This window comes from Molossus molossus, unplaced genomic scaffold, assembly GCF_014108415.1.
Source record: "Molossus molossus isolate mMolMol1 unplaced genomic scaffold, mMolMol1.p scaffold_m16_p_8, whole genome shotgun sequence".
Taxonomy (NCBI): domain Eukaryota; kingdom Metazoa; phylum Chordata; class Mammalia; order Chiroptera; family Molossidae; genus Molossus; species Molossus molossus.
The window spans coordinates 28663504-28689070 of record NW_023425402.1 but is presented as its reverse complement, the minus strand read 5'-3'; the positions used below and the strand labels follow the sequence as shown (position 1 = coordinate 28689070).

Genomic DNA, 25567 nt, shown 5'->3' with positions numbered 1-25567 from the left:
AAAAATAGGTGGTCTAAGATTCTTTGATAGTAGTTTTTCTTGCCAGATAAATAAAAGTCAGGCTGATTTTCAATATTTAGATATTAGTTCTAAATGGCACTTTGTGTAGCCTTCTCAGTATCTAATGGTAGTGTGGCAGTGACTGTGTGTGTGCACATGTGCACACTTTTATATACAGATGAGGTATATAAGACCTTATACAGGCACTTTGGAGAATGGTTTGTAAATCACCAGAAATGAAGCTGATCCACTTCCACAGAGTAATATGATCTGCCTCCATTGTGCTCTGCCTTTGATTCTTCCCTTCAAAGCTCCTTTTCTTTTCCGGATGTTTCCCTCATCCCAGAAAGGAGAGTGGTAGGGATGAGAGCTAGGTAAAGAACGTTTTTCTCTTCCAACCACCCATGCCTTTTCCAAGGAATCATTTGCTACTAGGTCTTGTAAAAACCCCAGTGTCTTTCATTTATTTATTTTTTAATTTTAATTTTTCAATTAGAGTTTACTTTCAATATTATTTTGTATTAGTTTCAGGGATCTTTTAAAACAATCATTGCATGGAATTCTCCTCAAAATAGACAGATGGTATAATATTTAGTAATATAAAAATCTGGGGGTTACAGATGTCAAAGGTAGTTTGCCTTCATGAAATGTTGATAACAATAAGGGTTTTGTGGATTAAAAAAAAATTCCTTGGGTTTTTATTATATACATCTTTTGTTGCAAAACTTTTGTTTGAGTTTAAAATCACTTTTACATGGATTTTTACTTTGGCTTCAGGCAGTTTTGTTTGAGTTTAAAATCCACTTTTACATGGATTTTTACTTTGGCTTCAGGCAGTTTTTGAGATGAATTGGAGTTTTATCCACTCACCTCTGTGGCTTAATAGTAGCAGGTTTTGCAATCTAAGGGTACTGGCTCCCAGTTCTTCCACAGTTCCTGAGCTTATGCTGAAGGGCCAGCAGTCTTGCTAATTATATAAACCAAATTGACCTTTGAGTTTGTAGATTAAAATAGAAATTTATACCACATATTGGAGTACATCTCTGGATAGAAAATTATACCATTTAAACTAATTAATTTTGATGTTATTAATGTGTGTTGATATGTGTATATATGTGATACTTTAATTTTCATATATGGTGCACAAGATCCTTTAAAATTTGTTTTATTCATTGATATGCCTCAGTTATTTTGAACAATGCCTGTCACATAATAGACACTCAGAAATGTTTGTTTAATATACAAAATAATGTCTGAAATATGGATACATAGATACAAGTTTGACAATGGCAACTCTGGGATTATTTCATCTTTTTCTGTTATGTTCCACTCATTGCTTACTCATATGTTCTTTTTTTTCTGCCAATAGCATTTTTATCACTTCTATAATATAAGTGCTTTATTATGTATGGATAAAAAATAGATAAATAAATATGGTTAGGGTGAACTCTTTAGACTTGATTTGTTAAATGGTATATACTGCCTCTGCCCTGCCTTGAATGTCTGAACATGGAGAGGATACACAAATAGCAGTGTGTGTACATATGAAGTTAGACAGCTACACTCAGCAAGTCAGTAGGGGGAAAAAAATCACATCCATCCATCCATCCACCCATCCATTCACCCATCCATCCATCCCTGTCTGTGTATCTGTGTGTATATCTATATGTCTGTCGTTTATCTGTTTATTTATATGTATCGAAATATCTATTATGTGGCATGTCTCTTATACTTGTATATGGGTATATCATGTGAGTTTGCATGTATGTACATATTTGTATCCTGAAGGTATTTTAAAATGAGATCAGGAAGATTGAATAATGTCTTAGATATATAAGAGTAAAGAAATAAATGAGATTAGGGGACTTGCCGAGTTTCTATTTTTGAGGTACCAACAAATTATGAAATAGAATTGGGAAGTCAATTATTACTCAACATTGGTATGGGAGTCTGAAGAACGCAGTTACAAAAAGTAATAGCCAACTTCCTATTCACTGATTATAACATTTTGTAAGTGGTATGACATAAAATAATATTTCAACTATAATAGAATGGGTGTACTAATTTGACATATATAATCAGAGTAAACATAAGTCCTATATTTAGTGCTAATTCTTTTGAAATAAGGTTATTTTTACATATAGCTTGGAAACCAAACTTAAAAAAAAGAAATATTTATTTCATGTGCATTTAAGTAACTATGTAGAGTTTTTTACCTTAAGAGTTATTTAAAGATGACTTTTTGGCATACATAAGAAAAATATTTTTGAAACCAAGGAGACAAATTACACATCCTCAAAACATTTGTGCCATTAATTTTATAAAGGTGTGTAACTTTGAAATGTGTAAACATCGATATGATTGAATGTTAGCTCTTTTATAAAAATAGTCTTCTCCCCTACTAGCTTAAGGCTTTATGCACAAATGCCTTTGTAATAAAGATTCATGTTTTAAAGTCATAGGGCAGAATGTTATTCTTCTAATCCATTGGTCCAAAGAAAAAGCAAAAGTTTAATTTTCAAATTAATGTATTTTTGTTAGTAGCATGTGTAGCTCATTGTCTTCTATTATTTACACTAGCTAGATGTCATTTATGTGATATCTTAAATCATTTTAGACATTTTAATATGAACTGCACACAGTTGTTCAAAACATCTTTAAAAATTCACAACCCTTTCTTACAACTTGCAAAATGTCTTTCAAATGTCTGCCACATCTGCCACATTTTAATTATACCTTTCCTGTTCTATTTTATATAAGATTCTTTCATCTGTTTATATAAGATTAGAATTTTTATCCCTACATTAAAATCTGTATTTATAAATTCATGGACTTTGTCTCTACTCCACACACTAGAGGGCTTTCATGTTTATTAGCCTGAAAGACCAAGCTCAAGGAAGCTCATTTTTAATGCTTGGTGTGATAAATACTTGATTTGGCAAATACGTGTCTTACTAGAAGAGTAAACCCCTTCAGGACCCATTATTCTTAGAAGCAGTATTCTTAGAGTAATCTTAAGGAACAGTTCCTATAAATGATTGATGATATATTGTATATGTACCAGTTAGAATTCATGCTGATTTGATTGTACCACAGTTTTTTCTCAGTAAAATACAGGTTTTCAGAAATACAGTTTGATCTATGTTCACAATTGAGTTTGCAAGTTTCAACTTGATATTATGAAACATATTTTTATCACATTTGCCTCAGGTTGTGATTAAATTTTAGGGAAAAATATAAGACTGTTAAATTTGTTTGCATATCCAAGGGAACTTGAAATTACCTGTATGTGACAAATTTATTTATTATAACCTAATATCCCTTTTTGAGGGAAATTTTCATGTTTTGAACCCTTATTCTGTTTCTTCCCCATAAGATTAAAAGCTTAAATAGTTTCTTTAATCACTATAAATTCTTTTGTCATTGTGATTTTTATCTTGCATGATGGAATGCATGAGGTCAAAGCAGGTTATCACCAACCAGTTACCATCTTTATTAGACTTGGGCCAGTGGGGTTCCTGCTCTGAGCTCTATGCTCTACAGAAGCTCCTTATGATTCTTATTGGATTGCCTTTCCCATGGGGCAAAGAGTCTTACAGGGCCAAGTTGTTTTGCTCATATAAAGTCAGAATTTCCACTCTTAGTCTCTAGAACATTCTCTGAAACCCCCAAATCTCTGCCTATTTGGCCCCAGGCTCACTTCTAGGGCCTATTTAAATATGTTACTTGGGTCCATCTTTCTGAGAGCAGAACTCACAGGTAGTGTATTAACATTTAGCCTGCTTTGTGCCAGGGATGTGTGACTGAAGCTTGGTAAGACGGGCTGGATGTCCATCTTCCCACAAACTGACACACTACAGATGTGCATGCCCCAGTGATAAGAATTCCAAGTCATGGCTCTCTGCAGGGATGGAGTTTGCCAGTGCAGAGGGGATGTCCACACAAATGCAGGCATGGCCTTTAGCACTACTAGATAGAGCTTAGAGTGTATCTGGCTCTTCCTGGATATACCATTCTGCTCTTGCATAGAACTTGAAGAAGTACTAGACATCTAATTTTATCAGGCCATTTACCTAATTGAAGTATACTAATTAAGAAGTAATGAATATCAATACCAATATTAAATGAGGTATATTTGTCATGCTAGAAGAATATGATTTATTTAACAGTTTGTTAACTTGGTTTATAACTTCTAAATATTTAGACTTATAATATAGGGTTTTCTATTTGCACAATACCTCAGGCATGCAAATGGTAGGAGTTTGTCTGAACAGAGGTTCCAAATTCTGTTTTCTAAAAGCAATATTCACTTTTTATTAAAGACTTGAGTTCTTTTTATTTATAAAATTTTAGATCCTACAGGAAACTTAGGTCATTTTGACCACTCCAAATTGAGTGGGAAATCACTTTGTAGAATCCATGACTGATTCTCATTCTTCCTTAACTTTGTTCTATGAAATAGGGGTCAGTGTCCCTACTCTCCAACCTAAACCAAGAATCAGTGCTGGCCCATCTTGTCTACACAGACTTTCCTCTCGGGATGAGAATTCACCGATCTTTCTTAGTTGGACTGTGCATACTTAATGTATTTTTATACACTCCATTCATTTTTATATCCATTCAATGAAGATTATTGAGTGTCCAATACCCAAGGGTGTTTTTTTTTTTTTTTTTTTACATCCTTTAGCTCAGAAAATATTCTTAGAGAGCTGTCATTATTTCACAGTATTAATTTTTTAAATCCTCACCCAAGGATATGTGTATTGATTTTTAGAGAGAGAGAGAGAAACATTGATGTGAGAGAAATGTCGATTGATTGCCTCTTGTATGCACCTACCAGGGATTGAACTCACAACTTAGGTATATGCCCTGACTAGGAATTTAACCCACAGCCTTTTGGTGTATGGGACAACACTCCAATCAACTGAGCTGTCTGGCCGGGGTTCACAGTGTTAATTTTAATTTTACTGGAATAAAAAAATTTAAGCTGTGCTTTATAAGAAATGTATTTGTTTTTCTATATATTTGTTTGATGACTAAGAAATTTATTTGTTTGATGACTAAGAAATTTCTCAATTCAGGCATTGCTTCTTCTTTAAATGTATTTTATTAAAAACTTTGCTGGTAGAGGAGAATAATGAAATGATACTCCAAGAGGATGTAAATGTTAAAATGTAATTGATACAGAAAATCCTAAGGAAGTTTCACATAAATTTTAAAACTAATTAAAGAATACAGCAAAGTTTCAGGATTACAAGGTCATACAAATATACGTTGTATTTCAATATCAGCAATGAAGGATCCAAGAATGAGATAAAAGAATAATTTCATTTACAATGGCATCAAAAAGAATAAAATACTTAGGAATAAGTTGTAAAAAAAAGTGCAAGGCTTGTATGCTGAAAATTATAAAACATTATTGAAAGACATCAAAGGAGACCTAAATAAATGGAAATGCATCCCATTCTTATGGTTTGAAAGGCTAAATACTGTTAGGATGACAACATTTCTATATTGACCTACTCATTCAATGCAATTTTTGTCAAAATTCCAGCTGCTGTCTTGCATAAACTGGCAAACTAAACCAAAAAATGCATATTGGTATCCAGGGACCTATAGCTAAATTAGTCATAAAAATGTGAGCAAATTTAGAAAACTCACACTTCATGATTTCAAACTTACTACAAAGCTATGTGAATGTTAATGGTATTAACATTATGACAGACAGATAGATCAATGGAATAGTTTTCAAAGTGCAGAAATATGCCTTTATATTATGGTCAATTGATTTTTGCCAAGGGTTTCAAGAACATTCAATGTGGAACAACTGGTTGTGAGACAGTTGGATATCCACATACAATAGAATAACATTGGACTCCTACCTCAAACCATATAAAAAAGTTAATCCAACATGCATCAAAGATCTAAATGTAAGAGCTGAATTTATGAAACTCTTATGGAAATAAATCTTTGTGGCAATGCTTTTTTGTATTTAAGAATGTAGAGAACTCTTACAACTCAAAAAGACAATCCAGTTAAAAATGGGCAATATATTTGAGTATACATTTCTCCATAGAATATATGCAAATTACTAGTAATCACATTAAAATACACTCAACATTATTAGTTATTAAAAATGAAAATCAAATCCACAATCGGATATAACTTTACACACGTAGGATGTCTAAAATAAAGATAGACAATAACAAGTGTTAGTGAAGATGTGGCTAAATTGGAACTCTCATACATAGGTGGTTGGATATTACAGTAACTTTGGGAAGCACTGTGGAGGTTCTTCAAAATATTAAGCATATAGCTACTCTGTGACTAGGTAATTCCACTTCTAGGATTTTATCTAAGAGAGCTGGAAACATATTTACGCAAAATCTTATATACAGATAGTTGAAACAGCATCATATATTTTATAAGAGAGGTCGAAACAACCCAAATCCCATCAAATAATGAATGGATAAAAAAAATGAGCTATATCCATACAATGGAATATCATTTGGCCATTAAAAGAAATAACAAACTGGTACAAATAAACCTTAAACATTATGCTAAGTGAAAGAATCCAGGTACAATAGGCTACTTTTGTGTAATTCTATTTTTATGAAAAGTTCAGAATAGGCAAGTCTAGGACAACAGTGTGGTGATTGGGGGAAGAGGGCATAGCAATGGTAAATGGTGAAAAAATAAAACATTTATGGGGATTTCATGTACAGCATAGAGAACATAGTCAATAATATTGTGATAACTATGTATGGTTCCAGGTGGGTACTACACTTATGGGGAGGATATCTCTTAGTAAATTATATAAATGTGTAACCATTATGCAGTACACCTGAAACTAATGTAATAGTGAATGTCAACTGTAATTGAAAAAAAAGATTACCCTCCAAAATGTGGGTAGGCTACACCTAATTAGCTGAAGGTCTAATTTTGCCTCCAAACTGCCTTTTGATGGTATGTATGGGTGTTAAATATTATATTTTTCCTTCCACCTCTGAATTCTTCTAGCTGGGCTAATAATCAAATTAACAGATTAACAGGAGGAAATCAAAATTTAATATGTGTGCACAGGGAATTCACATAAGTATGAAACTTCCAAAGATTGTGAGATAAAATTGGGTATGTATGTTATTATGGACAAAGGAGAAGCTGGGGGTCCAAAAAAGTAGATTGTTGGTGCCATTTGTGAGACCTGTAGAATCATTTTGCCCACAGCCTAACTTGAGATAATTTCAGATTGAGTGGCAACAAGACACTCGTCCCTTTCCCTTAGTGCCAGGGCTTGAATTCATCCACGGATTTACTGTTTCATTGGTGAAAAGAGGTAGAGAAAGACTGACTCAAAGAATAAAACATATCATTACATCTGAAAAAGAGCAACCAAAAACAAGTGCTTAGTGTGTATTTTTTCCAGTACCACACCATGGTGGTGTCAACACCAATAGGAACCTTTAGTTTGAGGTGTGGTGAAGGAGGAAACTTTATTCAGTACAAACAGCTCAACAGTGATACAGCGTGGCTGTGAGAATAGCTCAGCTGTGGAGGAACAGCTCAAAGGTGTGTCTCAATTATGAAGCAGCATGGCAGCACAGCTATTAGGATGCCCTGGCGGGAGGTAGTCCTGGAGCAACATGGCTTGGGGCCAGGTTCCTCTCCAGCTACACAGCTATGCTCTGCTCTGCCCTATTCTGCCTGTTCTCTACTCTGGTTTGGTGAGACATCTCTGGTGTTTCATCTTTGGTGTTTCTGCTCCAGCTGAGAAAACAGTCTTGAGTCTTCAATCTTCAGTGGAAAGGGACAGTATGCTCTCTGTGCCAGAGGGGAGCTGACATATATAGACAGAAGTTCCCACCCTGGTCCCTGATTGGTTCCTCCTCATGCTCATAAAGACTCCAAATCCTCACAGTTTGATTGATTAAAAAGGCACTGTCCTGATTGATCAGAATGGAGCTGCTGTGATTGGTCAGTGGTGATGTTGATGGGGACACTGCTGCATAGGTTGGACTTGCTGCGGAAAGCCCGAGTCTTACTGGTTGAAATAGGATTCCTGGAGCTCTTTTCTGAGGGCTTGCTCAGCTGGTGGAAACACAGTGCAAGAAGGCAGTTCAGTGTGGAAGGCTGGCAGCTTAGCATAGGCTGCTCCCAGGAGTGTGGTTTGTGGGAGAGGCTCCTGTGTAGAAATGGCTGTTAGGCTCTGTTTTTGTTGTTGTGTGTGTTTTAATTAGAGCTCAGCTAGCCACCAGGAACCCTTCTAAGTAGGCATCTTCCTTTTCAGGGTCCACAGTGGTTAGACATCCATTCATAAGATGAGGCCAGTCTATTTTATAATATCATTGACATGGAAATAAGTAAAAAGAAGTCTAGGAAGGAGAAATGGAATGTTGAATGGATCAAAGAGGCTAAAATCATCATCTTTAATTCCCATAGAAAATTTATTTTATAATATGGCACCTGATTGTTTGACCTTAATTGAGGTAAAGAGAAAAAGTTGGTAATTTTTTTCTAAAACTTAAAAATCACCACAAACATCAAGCTCATAAATAATGTTCTAATTTTCAAAACAACCCAACAAGGTAGAAGGATATATCCATATCCATATCTATATACATATACATGAAATACCTTAATTTCTTCTATACACATACTAGTGTCATAATTGGATATTCTTTGCATATATTATATCTGTTAAAATGGGTTTCTAATGTATATTTATGCCATTTGTACATATTGCAAATATATTTGATACATTTCTCAAATTGACTTTGATATTTGGCTTATTGAAATATACAGATAAGAAATTAGGAATGGTGCCCGGCTAGTGTGGCTCAGTAGATTGAGCGATGGCCCATGGACCGAGAGGTCCCAGTTCAGTTTCCAGTCAGGGCACATGGAGGGGGCATGCGGGAGGCAGCCGATTGATGTTTCTCTCTCACATCAATGTTTCTATCTCTCTCTCCCTTCCTTTCTCTCTAAAAAGTCAGTAAAACATATTTAAAAAAAAGAAATTAGAAGTAGTATGAACAACAATTAAAATAAGAAGTATTTCATGTGATGCTTGCAATTATTGGTTACTAGATAATGAGCAATTGGAGACAGTACGTTACTTATTTTTCTTCTTCCTCCCAATGACTTATACACAGTGACACTCTCTACAACATTTGCTGGTGAATGAAAAGTATTGAATGAAGAAAGTGTGCCCTGGAGCATTATGAATGTGAAGCAGGTCATACTCAGTTCTATTTAAATACCTTCTGCTATTGAGGAGTTTTTATCTCCAATGAATAATAGCTGGTCTTTTATTCAATTCTGGAAAATTGATTTTTGAACACAAGGAATTCCTAATGCAGTTAGGCTTTGGAACATCTTGAAAATAAATTAATACAAATTCAAGCACATCTAGGTGTAGTATTTCTGTAAAATTAGTCTAAATGGAGAATAAGTGCTGATTTAGATAACTATCACAGTAAAAGTAGGCTCAAACAAGGTCTTTTAATTTGAACCTAGAAAATAAAGCTTGAACTGCTGCTGATTTTAAATGTTGTTTTCCTTTTATAAGATAGTATATCACAAGATATCTTTGGAAAAATTAAAATCTCTCTCTTTTTCTTCCTTGTAAATATGGGATATATATGTTCTATTTATGCTCTGGAAATAAATATAGTTGAATATGAGCATGAGAAAATCAAATAAATTAGTAATGACTACAAGCTGCTCCCATTTAACATTAGTAATTCATTTAGAAAAATCAAATGTATTGAATAAAAATGCTGAGAGCTGCCCTGGCTGGTTTAGTGGTTAGAGCATCCGCCCATGGACCAATGTGTCACCGGTTTGATTCCAGTCAAGGGCACGTACCTCGGTTGCGGTTCGGTCCCCCACCCTGGTCAGGGTCTTGTGGGAGGCAACCAATCGATGTGTCTCTCTCACATTGATCTCTCTCTTTTTCTTTTTTTGTCCCCCTCCCTCCCTCCTGCTCTATCTGAATATAAAGGAAAAAATATACTCAGGTGAGGATTAAAAAAAAATGCTGAGAGCTTTTTCCTAACATTTTACATGAGAAATTTATAATTAATTACATGTCAAGTCAAAAGCTTCAACCAATTTCCCGAAATTACAGTTAAACAGCAACATATAAGTAATAAGATATATGTGGTTGTAAAATATTAAGAATATCATTAATGACCACTAAACAATAAGGTTGTAAAAAGAAAAAAATGCTTTGAATGCTTACCATCTCTTTCAGAAGTCACTCCCATTTTTGTTAGGTTTTTCAAATCATGCACATGATATTAAAACTACTCTAGATTATAAAAGTGTTGTATTGCATTTTCTGGAAATAAATATGGATTTTAAAATGTGGCATTGTGTCTTGAGGAAATAAATATACGTTTTCTCATGTAAACAACTATCTAAAAATCGTGGTGTTGAAAGTCTCATATATTCTATGAAGTTTGTGTTTTTTTTTAATTAAAAACCAAGAGACAGTCTTTTAGAAAATTTATTTGGGTGGACAGTTTGATGAGTAGACCTGAAAGTGAATTTATACTTGGATGTTGTCCATTGTAATGAGTGCTTGGAGTAAAAAAAAATAAAAAATGTGATGTAGTCTCTGACCTCAAGGAAATCACAGTTTAATGGGAAAACACTTGTAAATGGCACATTGCAAAGTGATAAAAGTGTTGTATTTTAAAAGTACACAATTGTAAGGGAGTCCTGGGATGGGGTAAGCTTGCAAAATGAGCTGGTCCTGCATTTAAAAAAGAGTAATCCTTCACTGGCTAGGGGAAAGTAAAAAGATCATAAGCAAAAGCTTGAGGACTTGGAAAGCATATGGTTTGCTTAGGGTATGTGGGAGGATAGAATGCAGTGTTTTACTTGGGATGTCAAGCAATAAGAGACAATAAAGGAATGGTTGATCAATTTTTAGTGGCAGGAAAAAAATTAAGAATTTCACCTTTAGGCAGTGAGAAGCAGGTAAGCTTCAGAGTAACGACATTCATTCAACAAAGAAAAATCGAATGCCCAGTATAGCCAGGGAAACAAATGAAGTACAAATACCACAATCCGGTAGCAAAGGAAAATATGTAATGCTCAAATCTGTGTTTTACAAAGACAGCTTGGATGTGAAAGGTGCGTTATATGCAGGTCTTCAGGGAACCTATTTGAAAGGTCCTGCCGTAGGTGAAATGATGGCAAAGGGGAGGGTATAGAAGCAGAGCACCTATGGGGAGAAGCTGGATTTGAGAGCAGCTCCAGAGATGGAGTCGGCAGCACAACTTGAAAACTACTGCATGTAGAATGGGGAGGACCAGGGGGTACTAATGTTTAAATGGTTAAGATCTGAGTTCTTGTGTTGTATGACTAGGAACATTGTGATGGAAAGGAATACAGGGAGAGGATAGCCTTTAGAATTAAGGTGAATTCACTCTGAGGGATAGGAGTTTCATATGTCTTGGAAATTGTAGAGTGGATATGCAAGAGTAAGGCATTGAAAGTCAGAGTCATTTGGGCTTGGTGTCTGAAAAGAAGAAAGAGGATGGATGCGGATTGTGAGAGAGGATGGACTAAACTGAAAATGTGCTCAGTTCAGGTCACCTCAAAGACACTGATTTAAGTTCTAGGTTAGAAAGAAATGGGAAAATGTTATCTGATTAAAGGAGCTGAAGTACAGGGAGGTCTCAATGAGGTTAGAACAGGGGTTAGGACAGCAATGAACCAGAATAGCTGTAGGGGGAAGCTTCATACTCGCTGAACACGTGTCCTCTCCACCTGTTCTCTCATAAATCTGCTCCAGCAAATGACTGAAATCATTCTTAGAAAGATCACCAGCAACCTTTATTTTGCCAAATCCAGTGGTTAAACCTCAGTTTTCCTTAGTAAACTTCTCATAAGGATGACTCAGTTGATCCCCAACCCTCCCCATTCTTAAGACACTCTGCACTTGAATTTTGTCATCTACATTATTCTAATTGTCTTCCCTATAGCAAATTAAGTAAGAAGTTTTGTCCCTTCTTAACTTGTTGAATCCTTCTCTTCCTTTCTTCTGTTCACTGGGCTCAGTCTTTGGTAATCTCCCTTTCTTAATCCCTGTGATTTTGAGCATCAACCACATGCTGATGACTCAAAATTTATAAGTGCATCCCCAACCTTTCTCCTGGACTCTAGAATTTTATACCCAACTTCCTATTATATACATCTCCACTTAGATATCACCTAAATATAACACAGGTGTAATTCATAATTTTTCCTGCCAAGCCTCCTCTTCTGCGAGTCATTTTCATGAATATGAATGCTGCTACTTTTCACCTGCTCACTCAAGACAAAAACCTGAGAGTCATTGTTGACTCCTCCCTTTTTCTTAAACTTCCTTTCCATTCTACAATAAACTCCTGCCTTCAGAATAATTCAGACAGTTTTTAGACCTCCACCTTCACATCTTAGCCTTTTGTACATCCCATATGATCTAGTGTTACTGCTTCAGCTGCTGGTCTCCTTGCCTCTACTCTGGTCCTCCTTCACAGAACTGCCAGAATAATCTCTTAAGAACACAAATAAGATTAAAGCTGGGGCAAACTCTTCAAAATCTTTGCATCACCCTTAGAACAAAATAAAAATTATATATCATGACATATTAGTTATCTATTGCTACATGATGCATTATCTTAAAACATAACCACTTAAAATGATAAACACTTTTTATCTCACAGTTTCTGTAGGTAAGGAATTTGGGAGAAATTTACATGGACACTTCTGGCAAAGGTTCTCTGAATAAATTGTAGTCATCTGAAGATTTTACTGGAATTAGAGGGATCTATTTCCAAGACGGCCACCTTACATCACTATTAACAAAAGGCCTCCGTTCTCAGAACATGGAAGTGTATGTAGAGCTGGTTGAGTAAAAAATGTTGCTATATCTACATGCAGACTACAAGGCCATACCTCATATTACCTCTTCGCCCTCTTTTATCTCATCTTCCACCATTTTCTCCCATATTTACACCACTCTAACCATACTGTCAGTTTCTCAAATATGCCAAATTATTTCCAGTCTCAAATGCTTTGCCCTTGCAATTTCCTCAGCCTGGAAAAACTACTAGATGTTCATTTAATTCAGGTCTCCAATAAAGTCTTACATCCTCAAAAAGGCCTTTTTTTTTTTTTTTTTTTTGGTACATGCCCCCAGCAGGAACTGAATCCGGGACTCTCTGCTCCACAGGCCGATGCTCCAACTGCTGAGCCAAATGGGCCAGGACCAAAAAGGCCTTTCTTAATCACGTCTATCTAACTCTGACAGCCTCCATTTTCTATTTTCTATTCCATTATCTTGCTTTGTTTTCCTTCAAAACATTTATTCCCACCCAAGATTATATCATAATTTACTTTTTATTTGCTAAATCATTTGTTAAGTTATTTATAGTTAAGTTTGGGGGGAGTCAAGTTATATATAGATTGTTGACTCTGCAGGAGGTCATTACCCCTGTGTTGTTCAAGGCTCAACAGCATAAAGACAAACGTATAGATGTTATTTTAAATCAAAGTCTGGCTCCTTTATATATTATTTTTATATATATATTATTAAATGTAAAGGTACACTAAGAACTGTTCTTCTCAAATTTTTAAATCCTTTCCTCCTCTTGTTTCCCTTCTTATATGTATAATGTATGTTACATTAACTCTTTGAACTCCTGTTTGTTTATTTAAAAAGTGGGATAATTGTTTACTGACCCCACATTGTTATAATGATTAAATATATATGTGTGTGTGTGTATATATATATATCTCCAAGTACCATTGACATTTCTTTACCCAGTCTCTGAAACTGAAATTTAGAAGTTTATATCTTTCTGATGAATACTAATGAAGTAAAAATTGGGCTACATCATGTCCTCATATATTTTTTATAAACATTAGGTTTATGTTTCATGACAAATAGTTGTTATTTATAATATATTTGCCCAGGTAGTCTGGACTTAGAAATGCTGGAATCCTACTGTATGATAGTATACTGATCTCTGAAATGTCATAAAGGGGATCTTAAAAGGAAGATAAAAATAATTTTACTATGTTATATTCTTTTATTCTATTAATTATAATCACTGAAGTTTTGTTTTTGTATTCAAATACTAAGAGCAGAAAACATTTTACTTAGTAATTAAAAGAGTAAAATTTTAGAGTAGAATAAGAAAGATTACCTTGGATTATTTATATTATGTAAACATAAGTTGTTCACGCTCCATTTATAATGAGTTCTGATACTGGAAGGTTGAAGGTCATTTGTATTTTAAAGTCCCTTCTGAAAAATTTTCATACATGCAATACATTTTTACTATTTTGTATTAACTTTTGGTTTTAGATAAGTATAAATTTTATAACAATTCAATACTGGTATCATCCCCATTCTTATTTTTAATGGTCATTTATATTTTATTGATGAGAATTTGTTTTTTTCTTAGACTATTTCCATGTTCTTTGCTTCATTACATTTTACAATTATACCTTGCAGTTAAATGTTCTTTTTTCTTATATTACATCAAGGATTATTTTTAGTATACTTAGTAATTAAGTTTATCTTGATTTTTTTAATTAACTAATTATTTTTGTTACAGATGTTTCTTCATTTTCCCCCATTGACACACTCCCCCCTCTCCCTCCCCACCTTGTCCCCAGCTTTGTTGTCCATGTCCATTGTTCATGCACACATGCATATAAGTTCTATGGTTTATCTCTCCCCACCACCCTCTCTTCTGGGGATTGTCAGTCTGTACCCCACTTCCATGTCTCTGGGACTACCCCATTCTTCAGACTGTTATGTTCATTATATTCCACAAATAAGTGAGATCATATGATACTTGTCTTTCTCTGTTTGGCTTGTTTCACTTAGGATAATACTTTCCAGGTCCCTCCCTGTCCTCTCAAAGGATAAGAGCTCTTTCTTTCTTATAGCTGCGTAGTACTCCATTGTGTATATGTACCATTGCTTTTTTATCCATTTGTCTACTGATGGACACTTGGGCTGTTTCCAGATCTTAGCTACTGTAAATAGTGTTGCTATGAACATGGGGGTACATATATTCTTTCTGATTGGTGTTTCAGGCTTCTTAGGGTAAATTCCTAGAAGTGGGATCACTGGGTCAAATGGCAATTCAATTTTTAATTCTTTGAGGTAACACCATATTGTTTTCCATAGTGGCTGCACCAGTCTGCATTCCCACCAGCAGTGTATTAGAGTCCCATTTTCTCCACACCCTCGCCAGCACTTGTTGTTTGATGCTTTGTTGATGGCGGCCATTCTGACAGGTGTGAGGGGATACCTCATTGTTGTTTTAATTTGCATCTCTCTGATTTTAGTGATGTTGAGCATTTCTTCATATGTCTCTTAGCCTTTTGTATGTCCTGTTTGGAGAGGTGTCTATTTAGTTCCTTTGCCCATTTTTTAATTGGGTTCTTTGTCTTCCTTTTGTTGAGTTGTATGAGCACTCTATATATTTTGGAAATTAACCCCTTATCTGATGTATCATTGGCAATTATGCTCTCCCGTATCTTGATTTTTTAAAATTTCCCTAGAACTAGTGGTTATTTTTGCACATTTTAAGTCTGTCGCCACTTTTTTATTTTATTTTAGAATCATTAGAGCATATATTTCACTCTTCATGAAGAAATTCAACATAAATAACTTTATGTAATTTACTTGACTAAGAACATATTTAGTATTGTGTAGTTCTAACAAGTTAGGTTATATGATTTCTTGGTTAAATAAATAAGTGTACATAGAGGTAATATAGTAATACCAGGGTAAATGGTAACTGAAAATGACTAAAGCAAACAAAAAATTAAACAAACAAACAACAATTAATGGCAAAATTAAAAAACATGATCAAGTGACTATCCTAAACATTCATTCATACACACACACACAGACACATGCAGGATCAACTTATTGCCAGGACCACTTATCTAGGGGCTTTTCTCTATTCTCCTCCCCCTTTTACTTCCTATCTATAGTTAGGATAGGATGTCTTACCTTCAAGATTTATCCTAATTCTGGTTACTGGTGACTCTTCAACCTCAGTCATATAAGTTTTCTTTACTGTTTTCTCCCTTTAATTATTTATGTTCTATATTTAACCATTCACAAATGAAAGACTTCAATTCAGTAGTATTTATTGAGTTAATATAAGAATAAAGTCATTACTCTCATTGATTAGTATGATAGAATGACTGATATATATCATGAAGCCTCTGGCCCATGCACTTAAGTATGTATTTCAGGATGCGTACTTAAAATATATAAATTGTACTTTAAGAGAAAAATTTATTTATCTTAATTTTTCTATGGAATCAGATAATTGTGATTTTTCTGTTTGTGTTAATTATATTTCATCTATATTTAAAAATATGAGCCTCTATTATTTCCAATTTCAAAAATACATGTTATCACAATAAAATAACTTGTGTAAAGTATTCACATATAGGCACAACCCAATGCATCAATTTTATAGCTATTAATGATTGTAAAATCTTAAGCCAACTGTATTCTGTAGACCAGAAAAATACTAGATAGAAGTGTGTAAGAGGCCAGTGTTGCTCAATATGCCTAATTTAAAAAGTATGAGTTATGATTGCAGAGAAAAATTACATATTAAAATAAACTGAATATGAAGGTATACATTTATATATTTGAATAGAATCTCTTTCATGGAAATTTTACTCATTTTTGGAATGAGTTTAATCCCAAAATCATTTTATTCTAATTTATGCTTAGGGTTATTGAATATACTGAACTACAAATATAGGCCAGATATAGCTGTGAATATTTTACACTATTTGAAGTAATTTATACTTGAGACTACAGAGTATAGTAAATCACAAATATATGACAGGTATAGGTATAAATTCATATATTTAAATAGAATTCTTTCACTAAAATTTTACTCCTATGTTTAGAATGTATTTAATCCAATCTTTAAACCACTTGACACTAATTTTTGCTGCAGGTTATAGAACATGCTAACTCACAAATATAGGTCTGATATTAAAAGTATTTTTAAAAATTATCAAAATGAAGAGCCATTCTTAATATATAAAAATTGTATAGTATAATCCTTAGCCCAGCTAATTGCATTCTCTATTTCTCTGTGATGCTTTCTTAACCTAGGGGTCAGTTTCTGGCTCCATCTTCAGTAATAATCTGCCTTGTTACTCTAGTTCAAAGGTTACCTGGTCCTTTAAATTTAATGTTTTAATACTGAGAATAAAAACAAACAAACAAACAAACAAAAAAAAAACATTGTTTTTGTTACTTTTCTAAACACCTTGCTTGTATTAACTTATTTAATCCTCACAACCAATCAAAGAGTTCTTTTCCTAATTTCTAGTTGTGAGAACAAGGCAGACATGTGCAGCTCATATTCTACAGACTGAGTTTTTACCACTGTCTGGAACTTATTATTTTGTACCAGTTACTTTTAGCCATTGAGTCTTGTTTTATTAATGGCATCTTGCAACCTCAAAATCAATCTCCCTCCCTCTCTTCTCTCTTCTTCTCCCATCCCCTCTCCTCTTCTTCTCCTTCTCCTTCTGCCTCTCCCTCTTCCTCAGTTCAGAACATTGAGCTAATCAAACTTCCCAGGTCATGTTATGACATTTAATGATTCTTTTATGAAACAGCTTCTTCAATTATAGTTTTCAATGTTTTTCAGTTTTACTGTTTAATTTTCATCTTCTAGGAACTCCAGCTATACATATCTTGGTCCTTTGTCTTCTATATCTGTCTCTTTTTCCTCAAAACTTTATAACTTTCTGATTTTTTAGTAGTTCTTAATGCTGTCTACTGTTTCTATTTCTGTTCTTTTGTATATCTAGTCTTGGTTTACTACATCTAGTTTATTCTTCATTTATGAAATGAATTCTACTTCACGCCTGTGCTGACAGCTCTTTTTACTTGCTTTTAATTTTATTGCTTTTTATACAACCCTTTTCTATTTCTGACAGATATCTTTTCTCATTGCTTTTATAGTTTCATTACTTTATTTTTCCTCATTTGAATACTGTATTTTAGTGCCTTTCAGCTTTGTTTTCATGTTTTTCTTCTGCTTTCATTTTCTGCCAATATATTATTTAGTTCATTTTCTATTTTGTTTTCTTATAGTTTACTTGTATGAGGCTTAACACAATCTGTTTCTCTGTTTAATGTTTAAGTGAGAATGTTTGCTTGTGCTTTGGGGAGGTTTCTGTCAGAATAGTCTATTCAGCTATGGTAGTGTCCTTGCTTCAAGCTCCATTAGGAGTGAAACAGGTTTTCCTTCTCAGGAAGGGAGTCTATCTTTAAAGAAGGAAATATTTGTTATTTTCTAGGATCCTGGAGTGCTTGCATTACATACATGTCTTTAGCTTTTCCCTCATATGTTATATGGTCTCTATTGTCTCCTTCAAAAATCACTCAAAAATTAGAGAATGTGTAATCTTATCTCAGTTTTATGTGTGTAGGTGTGTTTTTTAAGACCATACCATGTTTATAATTTTATGTTAGAGGTAACTTATATGTTTGAATAAATAAGTGTTTAAAGTTTGCAGTTCTCTTGTGATTAGTGATCTTGAGCATCATTCCATATGCTTTTTGCCCATTTGTGTATCTTCTTTGAAATTTTCCTTTTTTATTCATCCATGAAGTCCTCATAATTACTCTTTCACACAGAACCCAGCAGAGTTCCTACAATTGTCAGTGTTTTGAGAAAAACATTTTTTATAGGGTTCTTGTAGAACAGCTGGATTGTGGGGATGTTTTAAGAATTTGGGTTTTTTTAAATTATTATTATCCTTGGTGCTCTTTCTTGTTTCTATAAGAGAATAAGGTATGGTTCAAAAATTAATTCATTGGAGGAAAATGGAAGTCACAGAAACACTTCCACTCTGTGGGAATGTGCCTGGTATATTTTATAAAACAAAATAGCAGAATTTTGTCAAATTAAGTATATGCATAATTTATGAACCAGAAACCTTCTTTACATACATATTCTAAAGAAATTCTCACACAGCTCTTTCATTTTGAGATGGATCTGGTATGGGAAAAAATATTTCATTGATTTATATCTAAATTTCTGCCAAACAACAGAGAATATAAGCCCTTTTCATGTAATATTCACAAAATCTTAACCAAAAATTTACAGTCATTTGGAAAACAGTTTGGATATTCTTCAAAAAATAAAAATGATAATTATCATGTGATCTAGCAATCCAATTCTGGGTATATATCCAAATAATTTAAAGCATGATCTCTTTTTTAAAATATATTTTTATTGATTTTGAGAGAGAGAGAGAGAGAGAGAGAGAGAGAGAGGGACAGGGAGAGAGACATACAAACATTGATGAGAGAGAACATCGACTGGCTGCCTCCTGCATGCCCCCCACGGGGGATGAAGCCTCCAACCAGGGCATGTGCTCTGACCAGGAATCGAACTGATGACCTCTTGGTCCATGAGTCAATGCTCAATCACAGAGCAACATTAGCTGGCCAAAGGTGAGATCTTGAAGAAATATTTGCATACCCATGTTCACTGAAGCATTATTCACAATAGCCAAGAGGTGGAAGCAACCCAAATGTTCACTGAAAAATGAATAGATAAAGAAAATGTGGTCTATACATACAATGGAACATTACAGATTTTTATGAAAAGAACTCCTATCACCTGCTATAGCATGAATGACCCTCAAGGACATTCTGCTAAGTGAAATAAGCCAGTCACAAAAGAACAAATACTGTTTTATTTCACTCATATGAAGTATCCAAAGTGGTTAAAATTGTAGAAACAGAAAGAAAAAAAGGTGATAGCTAGGGCCTGGGAGAGAGGGAGAGGGGACATAAGTTTTTAATAGGTCTAGAGTTTCAGTTTTGGACAATGCAAAAGTTCTAGAGATCTGTTGCACAACAGTGTCAATATATTTAAGACTATTGAACTGTATACTTACAGATGATTAAGATCGTAATGTTATATGTTCTGACCATAACAAAATAATACCTTCTTATGTAGCTTTCATCAAACTTAAATCAGTGGTTGAATTGCAAGATGAATGACCAATATGATCAAAGGTTGACTCTGTGTTATCTTCACATAATCCTGGTGCTATGATGATAATTACCAAAAATGAACCAATAAATGTTCAAATAAATTTTATATATATTCAACAGTGACCAACAGTGAAAGGGGAACAAAAATACTAAAATCTATGAGGGGCCCTGTGGCTTAACTACTAAAAATGCCTGTCTAGTAAAATCTGTATAGTTTAACAGTTAAAAAAAAAAAATTATTCTGCCTTAATATAATGAATATGTATTTCCAGTAATATAGCACCCAATTTTAAATAGACTATATAAACAAATATTTAAAAATTATTTAAGCCTGGCCGGTGTGGCTCAGTGGTTGAGCGTTAACCCATGCACCAAGAGGTTGCTGGTTCGATTCCTGGTCAGGGTCCATGCTCAGGTTGTGGGCCAAATCCCTAGTGGTGGCATGCAGGAGGAGGCCAATCAATGTTTTTGCTCATCAGTGTTTCTCTCTCCTCTCTCTCTCTCAAAAAAAAAAAAAAATCAATAAAGAAAAAAAATTTGTTAATGATCTAACACCTCTACACAAAACTATTGAGTTATTGTTAATGAGAATGGGTACCTTTCGATTTTTATGGATACCTCTGTTGCCTAAATGTTCCACAATGAGCATGTATTAATTATGAAATTAAAAAAAAATTACTTTACAGTAAATATTTAAATAATGAAGGTGCTGTATACATTGTTTCCCCTGGTTTTAAAGCTGGACAAGTTAGTCATATACTGTTCTGTGACTGTGTGGTTGACAGATGTAATCACTGAGCTATTAGCATGTAGATAAGTATGTAAAGACAGACAAGATAACTCCCTGAACATAGTAGAAGGCAAAAGAAACATCAAAAATGTTTAAAGGAAAGTATAAAATGAACAGAAAAAGCAGTGAAAATGTTATTTTATTCAGCTCTATTTCTTGATGGAAACATTATTAATCATCAATTGATCAAATTGCAAACATCTAAAAATGCCTAAGGTTGTAGTTTTGTAGAGAGCAAATAATATCAGACAAATTCAATTTATTTTTATGACAGAGTGACAAGGGGGAAACCATACATTTAATAGATTGGGAGTTGTGCCAGCTTCTTCAGTGTGTACTACATTACAATTACCTCAGCAAGCCAGGAGTACATTATTATGTAGGTGCATGTACCCAGAGGGCAGTGATCAAAAGTTTATTGTTAGAATCAGAAGACGTAATGAATATTCTTTCTTTGCAGTTGTCAGAGTTCTGTATGTAATAATTGTATAATGGATTGAGAGTTTTAAACAGAGAGTGGTTTTTGGTTAGAAAAGACAGTCAAAGTAACTTGTTAATACTCTGGAGTAAAAATGTAAGAATCTGATGCCATCATATTAAGGAGAAATTATAGACATATTACAAATAATATGATATTATTTCACATAGCTCAGTATAAGATAATTGTCTTCTGGAAGATTATAGCATATAACTGAAATATTAATGTAAATGACTTTATACAAACGATGTAGTGTGACATTCATTCAGACATTATCTGGTAAATGATGTAACCTTACTTAAAAAAATATTTTTTTAATTCCACATGGGCCAAGTAAATAATATGCTGTACAGGGATATTATACATGTTATGTGAAATCATTTTTGGAAAGATGTTAATTAAAAATAAAGGAGCAAAGCTGTTAGCTGAAATGTAGATTTCTCCTTACTATGGAAGTAGTCAGCCCTTTAAAAATAATTGTTGAAAATGCAGTATAACTTCATCTGAATTAATAATTTCTCTGTATAAAAACTATCATCAGTTATTTGGCTCCAAAAATAACAGACACAGGATGTTGTTTCATCTCTAACAAAACTAACATATTCTTATCTCAATTAAGGATGTGCTTTGAAATAGTACAATTGGCTAAAAACAAGGAGAAAAGAAATGTTCATAGGTGATTTTATGCTAATAATAACCCTCCAATAAACATAAAATAAATAAGGGGAATTAATTTTCCAAGATTTCTTCAAAACATTGATTTTACATAGTGAATTCCATAAAGTGACTCTAGCTACATACATTCTCACCATTTCTACCTTTTTAGATCAAGTCAACATCATTTCTCAGCCAGACAAATACGAGTTGGTTTTCTTGCTATGATTGGTTTTGCATATTACGTATGGTGTTATCTTTACAAGTAAAAATCAAATACTTCTTCCTCCTTCCTGCACCAAATCCACCCAAATGGCTTCCCATTATATTCACAATAAAAAGCAGAAAATGTCACTTCTCTACAAGGTCTTACATGCTCTTTCCTGTTAACCGCCTGTCAAACCTCAGTAAGTCAAGCTGTTTCTCCATCAGAGTGTAAAACTTCATTTCTCAATCTCTCATGACTCAATCTTTCTCATTATTCAGGGTTTTGCTCACATATCACCCTGTAAATCTGAAGTAATAACCCCACTCCTTGACTCAACTTTCCTTTACATTTTAATAGCTTTATTGTATTTATTCTTTATCTCCACACATAAATATGCATATGTACATATATTTGTTTTCTTCTTCTTCTTTTTTTTAATCCTCACTCAAGGATATTTTTCTATTTATCTTCAGATAGAGTGGGAGGGAGGAAGAGAGAGAGAAACATTGACATGAGAGGGACACATCCATTCGTTGCCTCCTGCATGACCCTGACCAGGGCCTGGGACGAACCACAACCAAGGTACGTGCCCTTGACTGAAACTGAACCTACAACTCACTGTTCCACGGGCTCATGCTGTAACCACAGCCAAATTGGCCAGGGCCATATATTCTTTTTTTAATTCTCAACCCAGAACATTTTTCCATTTTTTGTTCAGATAGAGCTGGAGGGAGAGAGAGGAAGAGAGAGAGAGAGAAACATCGATGTGAAGGGACACATCGAGTGGCTGCCACCCGCACGACCAACCAGGGCCGGGGACAAACTGCAACCAAGGTACGTGCCCTTAGCGGGAACCGAACCCGGGTCTCTGTACCGCAGGCCGACGCTCCAACTGCTGAGCCAAACCGGCCAGGGCATATATTCATTTTTTAATTGTCATTTTTCTTATCAGAACATAGATTCTACAAATGCAGATCATTTTCTTGTTTTTTGCTCTATCTGCGGTACCCATAGTAGAAGTTAACAGTCTTTGTGCAATAAATTGATCTAAAAAAAAAAAAATGTACAAAATATATACATTTTCTCAAAAATATCCATTTTGGGAACATTTACATAGGGCAAAATTGGTAATTCCTCTTAAACATGTAGACAGATAATTTCATGTTGATGAATGTGAATGATCACATTTACATGTTTAATCCTTTATGTGACTTTCCTGTGACCCCCTTTTTAACTGCTTTTAAGTTTGGTTAGAATATAAAATAATACACTACTTATCTTTACTACCCTACCTTAGATAATAGATTATTATTTTTAATTATTTTTTCTTAGGAATAATTCTGAGTAAAAATAAAACATAAAACCTTAAAGTATATTTGGTTCTATTGATTGCTCCTAGGAAAGTTATTAATTCAGTACATCATTTGTTTCACAGAAGAGAGTAATTTCCTCAATTATCCCTGTCCAGTTTTGAGTGACAGGGGTCATCTTACATCAGTAGCTGCTTTCCTGTAGCCGTAACAAGGTACTTCATTCAGTCCTTTAGCAAGTTTCTTCACAAGATTAAGAATGGAAGTAATAACAGTCAGCATATTTATGATGACTTCCCATTTCACTTATTGTTTTTTCTTGTGAATTTCTTTTTCAGAAATTGAAAAATTTCAAGGTTCTGATGGAAAAAAGGAAGATGAAGAAAAGAAATATCTTGATGTCATCAGCAACAAAAACATAAAGCTCTCAGAAAGAGTATTGATTCCTGTAAAACAATATCCAAAGGTACTGCATTACATGCTTTGTGCTCATCGAATTCAGAAAAAGAGTGGTAAAAATAAGACGATACTTTTTCTTTGACTTTTATAAAATGAATAGTTAAAGTTTCATTATTTCATACACACAAATAAATGATACTGACATAGAGAAAGGAAAAATGATGAGAGTGATTTTCAACCAAAGGCTGTGCATTTTTGTTCTGTGAATGTGGGGAGCATAATTAGATATGTTAATCATTTATTTAACATGTAGTTCAGTATTTGTTTAAATATGTACACTCACTTGATTATGTTTGCTTCATGAAAAAATGTATATTCCTCTTATAAAAAAGAGTAAAATTTAGAATGATACTAAATATATAACATTAGCCAATCAGTAGGGAATTATTATATCCAGGAAAGCAATATCGTCTTTATTAGACCCTTAGATTATAACTGTTAGTCTTCTGTAGTCAGGAGACTACATATACATAATTAAGATATTGGTCTCTTCAAAATATTTTTTACTAAACATTTTATCATATGAGGTTTGTACCACCAGAATCGGGATTATAAAACATTCCATTCAATTGCATGATCTTATCAGTTATATTTGTAAATTCTAATGGGTAAAGGGAGGTTTTTATTTTTTTAATGTATTAAGCAAGCCAAAAACAGAAACTCAAATATTCAAGCTGGCAATTTACTTTCTGATGAGTGAATCTGAAGCAAGGACCATGTAATCATCCTAATAGGAAAGATTATAGAAATAAATGCTGTAGTTTACCAATTATCTTCTAATGTGATAAAATTTAGTAAATATAATTAAGTAGAATGTTGTGTTTATAATTATTTCAAACAAGATTGAAACTGTTGCAGCCCACCAAACATGAAATTTACCTTTCAAATGAAGTTTTTGGGTATGTAAGTTTTTCTTTATTTTTGTATGTTTCACAAGAAAGGTACATTCCATAAATATGATTTCACATTAAATTGTTAGATTTACTTTACAGTCACATTTTTATGAATATTAAAATGGGAGGTCATAGACATGAACATTTTTACATAGTAATGAAATATAGTAGAAATACGGGGTGTTAAGATTTTTTTTTATTAAAGAACATAATTATTCCATTGTAGTCTAGAGTGCAAGGATTTTTCTTTAAATCATATATTTAAATATTATGTAACTTGATACTGTTTCTCAGAATAACACTTGTTTATTCTTGGACATAAAAAAAGTCAGAGACAAACACAGTATCTACTTCTCAATCATCTGCAGCTTTATCTTTGACCAAATTAGGTTGTTATGTAGTGGAAGGCATTTCGAGTTCAGATGGCTCTTCAGTGTCGGTATGTGTGATTTAATGCTGAATATTAAAATAGTTTCTTTCTTGCTTTATTTTTTGTTAATTCTCACCCAAGGATATTTTTCCATTGATTTTTTTTTTTTTAAAGAGAGTCGGGGGGAGCAGAGAGAAAGAAAGAAACATTGGTGTGAAAGAGACACAGTGATCGGTTGCCTCCTGCACGAATCCAACTGGGGCCTGGGATCAAACCTGTAACCCAGGTAAATGCTTAGATCAAGATCAAACTCTAGACCATTTGTTCT

The 25567-nt window shown here is 33.8% G+C and overlaps 1 protein-coding gene across 3 annotated transcripts in view; it reads left to right on the top strand.

Moving 5' to 3' along the window:
- KHDRBS2 (KH RNA binding domain containing, signal transduction associated 2) overlaps nucleotides 1–25567 on the top strand; it is a 571685-nt gene that overhangs the window by 62836 nt on the left and 483282 nt on the right. For all 3 annotated transcript variants that reach the window (XR_004957703.1, XM_036248791.1, XM_036248792.1), the window contains exon 2: nucleotides 23856–23983. Coding sequence is in view for 2 of the 3 variants with exons in the window: in XM_036248791.1 (XP_036104684.1) it covers nucleotides 23856–23983 (128 nt within the window). In the remaining variant the exon portion in view is untranslated. The remainder of the gene's footprint in view (nucleotides 1–23855; nucleotides 23984–25567) is intronic.